Below are 13,671 nucleotides of genomic sequence, written 5' to 3'. Positions count from 1 at the left end.
CTGGATGAAGCTCAGAGGAAAGTATACCCTTAGACCAGGCCAAGAAAACAGCTGGCTTCTCCCTCAGCATCGATCTGTTTCCTCTGTGTATTACATTAAAGTGAGTGAGACCCGGGGGCGGTGTGGGAGGTGAGATTTGGCACCATCCCAGCTTTACTGACCTCAAAGTAGGCTAGCTAACAAAGCCACACTGGGCCCTCTATAACAAACAACCATCCCATGGGAAGACCGAGGGATAAATGGGCAACAAGGAACAATGGATGACCTCCCCTCACCACCTCCTCTTCCCGCCTCACGGCCTTCTTTCCCCCTTTTTTTGTCATTCATTAGTCAGTCTTCAGAACAATGTTGGCTATTTTAGCTGCCGGTTGCCTGCTCACTGCCCAAGTCTGTGCAATGACTGATTGAATAAAGGGGGAAACCACAGCCATTCACAGAGAGAAAGGCTGGGTGCTGGAATGGCATTACGGCAGCTGTCTGGCATGCTCTTATTCTCTAATGTCTATGGCTCCCAGTCAGCCTTAGCTATGGCAATACAACTTTATATATTCCGTTCAGGGAATAAGAATATAGTAACTAGGTTATATAGGCACAAGATGATCTACAGTATATGAAATAACAATACATATAGAAAGAGATGTTGTGGATGGACAAGCTATGTCTATACCAGGAACACATGCCCAGTGCTATTAATAGAAGAATAGTTTCCTGACAAACAGCCAGGATGACCATATCTGATGCAAGAGGCTGAAAGTGCTTGGTCACTATGTCCGGCTGCGACCAGAGGCGCCATTTCAGCTGGGCCATTCTGGCTAACCCGGGGGGAGGGGCTCAGCTGCAGGGCTGGTGTGTGTATGTGGATTTGACACAGGAGGGATGGAAAAATATACCAGATCTCTACAGGGAGTGTGTTTGCTCTCCTTCGACAACCATCTGTCATCCATTATTCCCATTCTGTTGATTTACTCCATGTGACGGAAGACCTGTAAAATCAGACGGAGGAAGGGGTGGCTCCTTAGTTGGCCTTCCTTTTCTCTGTTCTAAAGTTTCAACTGACCCACCCCTTGCAAACAATGGGCTATAAGGAAAATAAATGTTATACGTGCCATGTTGTAAACAGAATATAACGATATATTCAATCAGTGCAACCTGATGCATATTCAGTATGTACTCGTTCTGTTAGACTCAAATAATTGTATGAATACATCACTAAGGACGAGTGCCACTTACCAAGGACAAACGACAAAGCACTTTAGACAGAGCCGCATCTGACAGGGTTTGGCTCCAGCTGCTATCTCACAACCACATCAGCTGCTCCAAAGAATGTGTGAATCATTCTCACATAAAAAGGTCCCCTTATGATGAGATAAGGTCATGTCTGGCAATCAGCAACTGGGTAACAGAAATAATCACACATGTCCAGCCAATGACCTTGATTGCAATAGTGGAGCCACACCCTGGCTCATCGCTGGCCACGCGACACACACACACACAACGTAGCTTGCTCTCCGTAAATAGTGATAAAAGGATGATATATACGCAGGTTGGCGTTTATTGTCATGAGTCTTGTCCTGGAGGCAGAACTGAAAGTCAAAATTGGCTAAATTGTAATAATTAATGAAAACAACAATGATATTTTTGGTCTTCATTTAAGGTTAGGCATTAGGGTTAGCCGTGTGGTTAAGGTTAAGTTTCAAATCAGATTGTATTACTTTGTGGCTGCGCCAGCTAGTGACCACTCTGCAGAGCTGCCTCCAGAATAAGATTCATGACAAAAAACGCTAACCTGCGAGGTATACTGCCACAGACTGAGTGGTCTGGATTATACATGATTATTAGTTGGCCATTGCCACTGGAGACAGAAGTGTGTGTCTGAGACATGTGCTCATGGGCCACACAGGACAGAACAGCTGCCACTTCCAGCTGACACTATGGTCAACTGTCTGGAGGAGGGGAAATTACACCCCCCACCACATCGCTCCAATCCTCGTCTCGTTACTTCATCTCTCTCATTCAGAAAATTGGGACTAAACAGGGTCTTATTTATGAACTATTTGTTTACTGTGCAATTTAAATGTCCAATGATACATTTAGAAACTGAAATCTTGCTCTTCTTTAAATAAGTAGAGATTATGTCAGTGGAAAAGTTATCATGCAGTGAATAGATGCCTCAATGCAACATTTCTCCATTAGAACTCTCCCAAGTCTCTCCTTCCAAGATCATTCGACTTTCTCTTTCCCTCCCATGACAGTTATGATTTAGAAACATAAGAATTTTATATCAACATTAGTTTTATTTGTATTTATCTTAGTTATGTCATTCAAATACCGTGGCATAGTGTCTCACATAACATGCAGTTTAAGTCAATTAAGTTTATCACTTTGCTTGCGAAAAATGGAATGCTTTAAATGTGACTCGAAATAGTAAATTATTTCTAGAAACATTTCCATTTCATAAAACTAAGAAAAACCAGAACAAATTTGGTTTAGGTATAGGCTTAAAATAATTCAGTAGATCTGAACACGTGATAATGATGCCCAAAGCATTACCAGCACATGTGATGACATCTTATGGTGAAAATACATCATTCCACTTCACAGATCTCTGGCAGTTAATAAACTACTCTCTCAACAGTCCCATATTTTCTGTCACTTACCAAACATAGCTGATAAATCACGTTTCAGAAAACGTTTTTCAGAAAACAAGTTTGTATTGATAAATGATCATATGTTTTGATGTTGAACAACACAAATGCACATTCTAATGTAAATCATAATAACAAACCAAACCTTTTTGTAGGTCAACTTGTCTATTTAATATATAAAATACCATAAAACATACGCAAAAAGGGGAGGGTAAGAAGGGACAAATGGATACTTTGGTACAATAACAAACACTTTTTGTAAAAGCAGTATAGAATTTGTAATAACATCAGTGCATACTTTATTTATGAAAATATACACAAATTGTATATCATTCTCCAAAAACAACAAAAAAGTTCATTTTGTTTACAACAAAAAGCAGACTAGCCGAACACAATATATTAGCTATAATTGTACTTTTTTCTTCAATGTCTATTTTTATTTCTGTGTGATGTATATTCTTATTAATATTACATTTCATATGCATTTCCTATAATAGGATTCATTCTTTGTTTGTGTTATGCCCATGCATTGACATCTTTGTGTCTGGTCAGAAATAAATTAAATGTGTCTTGTCCTCACTTTACTATCTGTAGACTAAGTTTTGTACATTTGACAAAAAATTGCAGCATTGAACTGGTTATTATATTAAACTTGTTTACCACCTTTCATGATCTCACATGTACTAATATTACTACAGACGTTTTGTTTTACGTCATAAATCGTGCAATTGTAGTACACCCTTTGAAGAAAAAACTAAATGAAAAATGAAAACAAAACAAAAATATATTTATATATAATAAAATAAAATTCAAATAAAACAAGATTCCTAACCTACACAAAACCGCAAAAAATAAAATTGCCTTTTCTATATCATCATTACAATTACCATCGATGGTCACAATAATGATAATATTAACAGTAATAATAGCAATTATCAGAGAACAGTTATAATAAAAACAGACAATAGAACTGTCACCAGCACAAATTAACACTGGAAAGTGAGATTCTCTAAACATCATTCATTATATATGGGGAATATGGGGGCGCAGGTTAACTATTGTCATGACGATTGTCTTTTCATTTGTGATTACAGTGACCCTTAGTGTTGTTCTGGGATAATGTCAGGGCTTTATACAACACCTCGATTGGCCAGCGTCCATAGTACTAACCAACCCCATCGTCTGCTTCCGCTAGTCACCATTTAGTCTAGGTATGAAACATCGCTTCATGGCATGTGGCCCTATTCAAGACATGGCTACCATTATTATTAAAAAACTAAAAAAACATCAGGGTCAACGTTTTGTTCAAAGCTCAGGACACAACAGTCTTACAGTCTAAGGGTGTGTGAATATACCGGCAGGCGTGATCACTCTCTCTCTCTGCCATCCACCTCTAGACGATCGTCTAGACTCCTGACGAGTCAGGCTGCACAATCCCTACGGCAACAACTACAACGACATAAAACGACAAAGAGCCAATGGAAGGTCATTTGAACATGTTCTGGACGGAGTTCAGAGTATATGCGAGTATGGTGTTTGAGTGTGTTGAGCAATGAGGCGTTTTGGCAAAAAATTGATAGTGGCAGGGGTCAAATGAGCATGAGATGGACTTGTCTTAAATCACTGGTAGGGAGCGGTCGAGTTTACACTACGGTTCAATGAGTGAAATGCTGTAATGAATTCATGTGGCCAGGGAACTCTCCTCTAACAGAAAGCACAGGGGATACTTGTCTGGCTAATGTGTGAAAATGTGTTTGTGTGTGAGTTGAATGATTTTGACGTGCCTGAGGACATGCAGACATGACTGTCCCTTTCTGGAGGACACCTGGCTTTTAAAGAGAGGGGGCATTTTGGGGGCTTGGGGGGAGGAAGGGGTTAAAGTGCGCTCCATCAGAGTACTAACCACTGCTCACTCAAACAGTCCAATCCACTGCTACTTCCTTTTCTATCCCTCTAGCACCCTCACCTGGCTTTGCAACCTAGTACACTTATGTACACACATAAATAGAAAGACCCGATCCACTGAGAATCAACACATTAGCTTTTAGGGATATCCTGCTGAACATATGTGAACATATATTTCTATATACAATCCCTGTCATCTATCGTTTTCTCTGCATCGTATGCAGTTCATCACTTACTCTCAAAATCTGCTATCGCTGCTGTTTAAATATATATTTATATGCTCTATATGTTTACCCTCAAAAAACAATGTCCCTGCTATACAAAAGCCATACACAAGGAAACAGAAGAAATTGTTTATATACACAGTTCTTCACTTTTTCTCCCAGTTTACATCTCCTATTCAGAGCCTTCTGAAACACAGGCATTGTTTAACAAAAATATTTTTGTGTGAGTGTGGATGGATTTGAGCTTGGTGAAAATCGAAAAGTCAAGAAGGTAGTAAAAAAACAACAAAAAAAACACAAAAAGAGCATTTGAAATAAATATCACAGAACAGGAAACACACACAGCATCTGAAGTTGATCGGTAGGTATCTATAGCATGTGTCATAGAGCTAGTGCAGCCCTTCCCTGATAAAACAGTATTTGACCTAGATAAGGTATCGATGTTTCAGATTAAATACCTGGCTAAAACTAAACAAAACAAGGATCGTCCACTTTAGAAGAGTAAATCCTGTCTTATAAAATGGATAGCTAATCAGATTGACTCAGTGAATGTTGGGTTCTCAAATCTAAAACAGAAATGTTAATAGAAATTTAAAGATGGTTGATGGACAACAGTCAGACAGAGAGAGGACGCAATATATTTAAAAAAAGTTCAAATCTCATTCACCAATCTCATACCTTTTACAAAAACACCAAAAGCTGGATATAACAGTGCCACTGGGCAGATACAAAGAAGTGGATTCATTTTGGTTGGTTCTACTGTTTCTCAACAGAGCAGTGCAGCTGGACTAAAGACCTACTGTGGATAAAAGACAGGAGGATACCAGGTGTGTATTATGTGATGTAGAGGGTGAAGAGAAAACCCAGCAATGTCATTAGTCAGTCAATAGTCAGTCAGTTTTGTAGCTGCTCTCTGTCCCTTCAAAACGAAAAGGAGACCGAGCCTGCTTGATCAAAAGAGAACTCATTCATTCCAATCCTTATACTATTTTGACATGTAATCCCTGGTTCGGTAACTCTGCCCCTATAGAGGGTGTTTGTGTGAGAGTGTGTGTGTGTGTGTGTGTAGTACAATATAGTGTAAAACAGTATGCAGCTTGTGTGTCAACACATACATTTGTGAGAGAAAGAGTGTGTGCAAGAGTATAAGAGCATGCGCAAATGGGCGTGTCCGGTGCATGTGTGTGTGTTTGTGTGTTGTGGAGGCATGGGTGTGAGGTCAGCATTTACTGTACATACGGTAAAAGGGTGTGGGATGGGGCATCTCTCCCCTTCACTCTCTTGTTCTACACATCTATGTGACCCAGGTGTCCAGTCTCATTCTTTTCACGTTGGCCCCCTCCTGCTCCTGCTGCTCCTGAGTGGACGAGGGCCTCAGGAGCCCCATGGCCGAGGAGGCCCCTCCCTGGTGGTGGAAGTCCTGGGCCTGCCCCTGGGCCCCATTGTCTCGGTCACCCTCGTAGGAGCTGCCGTTGCTGCTCAGGCTGCCGACGGGTGAGCGGCCCTGCAGGGTGGACGGCTCCAGGCGCAGGGCCCCTGGGTACTGGCCTGACATAGGGGCCCCTGTGATTGTCACTAGGCCCCCTCCTCCGCCACCCCCAGCTGTTGAGCATGGGGTGCTGCGGTCGCGGTTGGGCGACACGGGCTCCGACTTGATGCTGATGTTGGGGTTGGTGTTAATCGTCAGCATGGTGCCCTGAGGTAAGTGGCCCACCGGCCTGGAGGGACCGAGAAAAGAGAGAGAAATGGTGAGACGTGTGCTGACATCTGCTGGTCAGCCAGGGTAACTGCAACACTACTTACAAACACACATATCAACATCACCACGAACATCACTTTAAATACAGGATCCCAGAGAGGGACCTGCTAACCAGCACACAGTGTTGTAAGCTCTGATAGAACATAGAGTCAACACCTCCACACAATAGGTGGAGGGGGGAGGGGGTGGGGAGGATCCTAGATGACAAATGTGTCAGCAAATTGAGTAGCGGAAAAACAAACAGAACCTTGCAGAGAGAAAGAATGTAATTGTTTATGGGAGTGGTAGATAAGTGTCCCTTTTATGAACCGCGTAGGTCTTCAATTCTATGTGCCGTGCTCTGTGATCCACCCTACTCTTCATACACACCCTGAGCTGACAGCTCATGTTTTGGCTAATTGTTAACGACAGGTAATGTTTCACTGCTAAATGTTTTAGGGAACACTGTGTCATGACGTAGCTTTTAAAAGGGACTATAGGTTGATGGACTGAGGTTAGACACACGAACAGAGGCGCAAACAGACTGGATGAAAAGGCCACACGGAAGTGCACGGTCCACAAGCCATGCAGACGGACTATGGATTCCGAAAGACCACTCCCATGCCTTGTGCCATGTGTCCACAGTCACTCATCTTTAGCATTTAGTATCTCATGCAATTGTACCCAGACATCTCCAACTTCACACCCCGCCAACAAGTCCCATCTGTAAATTCACACAGCCCTCAGCACCCTCCCCCTCTCTCCCACACCACTCCCCAGCACCCTCTCCCTCTCTCCCACACCACTCCCCAGCACCCTCTCCCTCTCTCCCACACCACTCCCCAGCACCCTCTCCCTCTCTCCCACACCACTCCCACACCCTCCCCCTCTCTCCCACCCCTCCCCAGCACCCTCTCCCTCTCTCCCACACCACTCCCCAGCACCCTCCCCCTCTCCCACACCACTCCCCAGCACCCTCCCCCTCTCCCACACCACTTCCCAGCACCCTATCCCACACCACTCCCCAGCAGCACTCTCCCTCTCTCCCACACCACTCCCCAGCACCCTCCCCTCTCTCCCACACCACTCCCCCTTTCTCCCACACCACTCCCCAGCACCCTCCCCCTCTCTCCCACACCACCCCCCAGCACCCTCCCCCTCTCTCCCACACCACTCCCCAGCACCCTCCCCCTCTTTCCCACACCATTTTAGGGGACCAAAAGTAATGGCACAAATAAGAATAGAATGTATTTCTAAACATTCCTACATTCATGTGAATGCTGCCATGATTACGGATAGTCCTGAATGAATCGTGAATAATGATGAGTGTGAAAGTTACAAATAGCATATCCCCAAGACATGCATTTTTCGCAGGGTATGATATTTGTGTCTGTAACTTTCTCAGTGATCATTATTCATGATTAATTCAAAATTAACCATAATCATAGTAGCATCCCCATTAATGTAGAAGTGTTTAGAAATGTATTCTATTCTTATTTACACTAAAAGTGACTCCAAAATGATTGGTCACAAAATAAGGTGAAACAACAAAAACAGTGATGTAATCATTGCGTGCTGGGAATATGGGACCAAATACTAAACTTTTGACTTCTTTAATACACATAAGTGTATTTGTCCCAATACTTTTGGTCCCATAAAATGGTAGGACTATGTACAAAAAGTGCTGTCATTTTTAAACGGTTCACCAGATATGGATGAAAATGCCCTCAAATTAAAGCTGACAGTCTGCATTTTGTCATTGTATCATTTCAAATCCAAATTGCTGGAGTAAAGAGCCAAAACAACAAACAAAATAAATCACTGTTCAAATACTTTTTTTCCTCACTGTACATAACACAGGTAAATCATGTTTTTGACTGCACTGGGCCTTTAAGCTAGTGTACTTATAGGGCACAATGACCCATTCATATTATTTTATATATGTGCACACTCACTCCCTAAACCCTTGACTGTGTTACTCTGCCTCTATGTACCACTTTATCAAGTGTAAGCCCGGCATTATGGACTTGTACAGGTAGATGGATTATAGTGTCACAAGGGTCCTGTTGCTATGGAGAATAATACGGTTAGAGTCAGCAGGCTGGTGACAGTGATGAAGGCTCGCTCAGAGCGCTAACACAGCTGGCGCAGTCAGAAGCACACGTTTACAGTACAGTACAGTATAGCGCCATTTCCCAAAACCTGGTCCAGAAGGACCATTGTGTGCACAGTTTTCACATTAAACCAATCTCTCAATAAATGAGCTTAAACTGAGTTGATAGTGAGTTGCATGGATGATTATTACCAGTAGCTTCTGTTGAATAATTATTGGATCTGGTTTTAAATGAAAACCAGCATGCATGGGGGTCCTCAAATACCAGGTTTGGGAAACAGTGCCATGCTGTGTGGCTAGTTATACACTGAAGATAGAAGAGGCTGGTGGGAGGAGCTATGGGACGATGGGCTCATTGTAATGGCTGGAATGGAATGAATGGAACAGTATCAAACATGTCAAACATTTGGAAACCACATGTTAAGCTCTGTTCCATTTATTCCATTCCACCCATTACAATGACCCATCCTCCTATAGCTCATCCCACCAGTCTCCTCTGACTGAGGAGATATACAGTACCAGCAGAGACCCTCTTCCCTGCCAAATAGCAAGTTTGATTGAGAGGCCATGCTGTAAAGGGAGGGTAAACAAGAAAGTTTGAGAAACTAACACAGGGAGGGTGGTTCAGAAACCTGCTCTCCATTAATGTACATAACAGACTTGGCAGAGTTAGAAAATACTTATTATAAACATGACTAAATCACTCTACATTCAAACATTGGGTATTCATTTTCTAAATAAAATGTAATTATAGACTCATCATTTTGAATTTATTGACCAAGACATCAATGTAGTCCCTAAATAAATGTTATTTTATCAATTCTATTATTTTTTCCTTTCCTGCAATGTAGGGTAATCAAGCTGGAGTGGATGTGTTGACACGATTATTCCCTATCCTGTCGCCTGTGCAAACAAACAACTATTCCTTGAGGAGAAAGGAGCTTTCTCTGAACGAAATAGGATATTATGTGCACAGCACACAAATCAGCAGTGTGTACACAACAACTATTCATTTCTGTGTACATTGTAAAACATGCGTAAGGTAGAGACACAGAGTCAGACAGACAGACAGACAGACAGACAGACAGACAGACAGACAGACAGACAGACAGACAGACAGACAGACAGACAGACAGACAGTGATATTGAAAGGAAGAGACAGACAGAGAGTGAGTTAAGTGATAGACAGATAGCAACATACTGAGGTACCGAGTTGTGTGTGTGTGTGCACCATTTCACCAATGCAAAAGGACATGTCCTTAATGCAAGGACAGACAGAAACAGACAGACCATGTTCCCTAAACAGGAAGCATTTCTCCAAAACCCCTTAAACCTCCTCAACTCAGACCCTTTCTCTCCTGAATGCATCAGCTGGGTTCCTCAAACACAGAGACCAACTCATCCTGCAAGGCTGAAGGCACCAATTGACGTGTGGAAAACGATTCAATAAACAAGTCACCGTGGGAAGGCTAACGGGACGCCCTTGACACAGCATTAACATTTAGATTGGTGTGCTAGTCAACAGGTGCACGCTAGTTGCAGTGAGTCTTTAAAGGAGGCTCTGGAATGATTGGCCACTCAGTGCAAGAGAAGGAAGTGGAGAAAAAAAAGCTGGCAGAAATCATTTCCCCCCTCACTTCCCACGGCGAGTAACCAGGGCTGACAGGGAACGCAAGGTTTGCAGTGAAAAACCGTCAATCGCCTTTGATTGGAAGTGTCTGCTCACTGCAGCTACTGTGCAAGGGAATAAATAACAAAAACAGTGGGACTGTACGTATAGCCTATGTAATCAAACGCTTGTGTGAGAGAACAAATCGTGGGTGGAACGTGCTCTTCAGGGCAAAATGAGAACGGTTTGATCAAATGCCTTACTTTGAAGCAGCAGTTTCACTGATCATATGAAGTACGGATGAGTGAAATCTGACTATTGATCTTACTATCAGGCCATCCAGGTGAGAGAGATGAATAGACCTGTGCTTCAAGACAAAAAAGGAGGACTACACTACTCATTCTTGGTGTGTGTCAATGCAGTCCTGTGAGTCTGACGCACACAGCGTTGGGCGGCTGCCATATTTCTCTCTTTGGTTTCAACACTCAGAAACAAGCCTCAGAAACAAGATATAAAAGAAAGAGGAAAGACGCAGATCCGGGTTCTATACATGGCTGTGTCGCAGCCGGCCGCAACCGGGAGACCCATGAAGCAGCGTACAATTGGCCCAGTGTCCTCCAGGTTAGAGGTGGGTTTGGCCGGCTGGGATGTCCTTGTCCCATCGTACTCTAACGACTCCTGTGGTAGGCCGGGCGCATGCACGCTGACACGGTCGCCAAGGTGTATGGTGTTTCCTGCGATACATTGGTGCGACTGGCTTCCGGGTTTATCGAACAGTGTGTCAAGAAGCACACTTGTGTTTCAGAGGACGCACGGTTCTCGACATTCGCCTCTCCCGAGTCCGTACGGGAGTTGCAGCGATAGGACAAGACTAACTACCAATTGGATGTCATGAAATAGGGGGGAAAAGAATAATATATAAATAATGTTTTACAGTGTAAGTGTACATGAAATCTAAACTGTTATACCTTCATTATGTTCTTATGAATTGAACCCAACCTGAGAGCCGCACAAACTTAATTTGATACGACAAACAGTAAATGCATGATGATAACCACACATGTAGCACTAGATGCTAATTCCTTCACCTCAGGTTAGCAGCGAAATTGGAGATGCAGTTAGCCATCTCCCCGTTCTGTTTCTCTGCGCCCCACATGCTGTGGACAAGGGGGAGAACAAACAGGCGGTTACATACAGCTACCTCGCGGCTAGCCTAGCCGCCAGAATTTAGCGCTAACAATGCTAATAACGAGACAAAGCTGAGAGGATCACTAGCTAGCATTAGCCTACAGCAGGTGGTCATTCCAGCCATTACAATGAGCCTGTCCTCCTATAGCTCCTCCCACCAGCCTCCTCTGATGCATACTATACTATAGCAAGTGGATACCAGTGACGGTCTGAGGTGTTCAGTTTGGGTCGCAGTTTATTGTAGCTAGTAACCATGCTATGCTTCCCTCGAGGAAAAATGCTTAATTTCATGTCAAATGCCAATGATGCACGGCTTTAGTAACTCAGACTTGCTGATGGAATTGTGTGCAGACAGTAAGTGCATGTGTGTTTACGGGTCTATGGGCTAAAGAACAGGTAAGTACAGAGGGATAGTCTGTATGGCATGGGAGAGAAGTTACTACTCAATGATTGGTCACATAGTATGGGGAAAGTTTTGGGTTAATTCCCTTGAACTAAAACTCGTGAATTGAGAGCAACGCAGATATCGGTTTAGGGCAGGGGTATTCAAACTTTTTCAGTGGGGACTCAATTTTTTCAGCTTTAATTTCTGGGGACCCCATTTTCCCCCAATCTCAACCCAAATCTAACAACACAATGTTAAAATCAAAGGACACAACCACCAATGAATTGCATTTTCTGCTCTTATTAAAATGAAAAGAAACCAATAAATACATTTACTTAATAATTGTTTTTGTATATTGTTCCATACAATAATCTGTATTCTTAATTGTATTATTATTATTAAAAATATGGGGGGACCCACTAGGGGTCGCGACCCCAACTTTGAATGCCACTGGTTTAGGATGCAGCTAGCTACACTTATACAATAGGGTGACCGGGGAAGTGTACTTACACCAAATTACTGAGTGACGCCAAGCTGATCTGTTGTTGTTGGTGTTGCTGCTGCTGTTGTTGTTGTTGTTGTTGCTGCTGCTGTTGTTGTTGCTGCTGCTGGGATACTGCTGGTTGCTGTTGCCAGGTGGACATGTTGCTAGGCAGCAACCCTGATGGTGTGAATGTCTGGAGCGCTGTGAGATCTGCACTTGTCAGCTGGTACTCTGAGATGGAGGGAGGGGGAGGGAGGGAGGGAGAGAGAGATGGAGAGAGAAGGAGAAATACTCACATTGATCAAAGTGAATATGCACACGATTCACTTTAGTGGTAAATTGTGTTATTTTCTGCCTTTGCCAATTTGGGTAATTACAGAGCAGACTGACAAAAAGAGAATAACTGAAGAAACTAATCAAAAGTATTCACCCTTGTGTTTCTGTCATCCACTGGCCCTAATACACTTGCTTTAAGACATACTACAGACATTCAGTGTGTGTCCATTTAAGACATACTACAGACATTCAGTGTGTGTCCAATTCCAATATTCTGCAAGCTTTGCCCGTGAGCAGCGAGTACCCTTTTCCTCTTTTACTCACCAGTGTTGTAGGCCGTCTGCATGGCGGAGAAGGGGGCTAGGAGACTGGGCGTCGCCACGGAAATCACTGGCGTGGACAGGTTCCCTTGTGAACCGCCTAACCTCTGAGCATTCTGGGAAGACAGAGGACACAGGAAAGACGCTTGAACATCAGGACGCAGGAAGTAAAGACTTATTTTAAACCAGAAGGTTTGTGCCCACGCAGTACCATGACATTCGCTAACAGTATCAAATAGAAACGAAGGTGGGGACATCCTGGCCTGTACGGTTCATGGCCTGTACGGACTTCTCTATGACACGGAAACACCAATATTCACGGCCACGTGAACGAACAGTTGGTGGAGGTGTTCGGAAGTGTTCCACTCAAATGGAGAATCATGCGGATTGCTTGAGAGGCATGCATCGGGCAGAACAACCAGAGTGAGCGACAAAGTGATTGTGTGTGTGTTGGTGCGTGGTGATAAGTGTGTGAGTCGGGGCTCAGACTCTCCAGGGGTGGAGGTCATTGTGCCATTGGTGTCACCTTGTAAACAGTTTGTCCTAGTCAATGGATACACACACTCCAGAGAGTACTGTAGTCTATACACAATGACCTTCTGTCCATCCCAACATGGATTACACCCACATGGAGTTGACCCATGCACATGCCAAAATACATACAATGCATTCACAGAGAGCTTTACCTCCATTTTGGATTTACCACACGTAGTATGCATACACACTATTCTGTAACCTTCAGTACCAGTCAAAAGTTTGGACATACCTACTCATTCAAGGGTTT

At 43.4% G+C, this 13,671-nt stretch overlaps 1 protein-coding gene across 7 annotated transcripts in view; it reads right to left on the bottom strand.

Annotated features, from left to right (window-relative positions):
• Positions 1-2,274: 2,274 nt before the first annotated feature.
• The window catches only part of LOC135522253 (myocyte-specific enhancer factor 2D homolog), a 75,890-nt gene continuing 64,493 nt past the window's right edge, over positions 2,275-13,671 (bottom strand). For 4 of the 7 annotated variants that reach the window (XM_064948335.1, XM_064948333.1, XM_064948336.1 and 1 more), the window contains 5 exons: positions 12,892-13,003; positions 12,318-12,522; positions 11,323-11,391; positions 9,145-9,195; positions 2,275-6,492 (listed from right to left, as the gene is read on the bottom strand). In XM_064948335.1, the coding sequence (XP_064804407.1) occupies positions 6,069-6,492; positions 9,145-9,195; positions 11,323-11,391; positions 12,318-12,522; positions 12,892-13,003 (861 nt within the window). In that variant the 3' untranslated portion in view covers positions 2,275-6,068. The remainder of the gene's footprint in view (positions 6,493-9,144; positions 9,196-11,322; positions 11,392-12,317; positions 12,523-12,891; positions 13,004-13,671) is intronic. The other 3 variants (XM_064948338.1, XM_064948339.1, XM_064948337.1) reach the window with 1 other exon arrangement.

The sequence above is a fragment of the Oncorhynchus masou genome, chromosome 30 (assembly GCF_036934945.1).
Source record: "Oncorhynchus masou masou isolate Uvic2021 chromosome 30, UVic_Omas_1.1, whole genome shotgun sequence".
Lineage (NCBI taxonomy): Eukaryota > Metazoa > Chordata > Actinopteri > Salmoniformes > Salmonidae > Oncorhynchus > Oncorhynchus masou.
The sequence above is the reverse complement of the archived record's forward strand: the minus strand, read 5'-3'. Positions and strand labels throughout refer to the sequence as shown.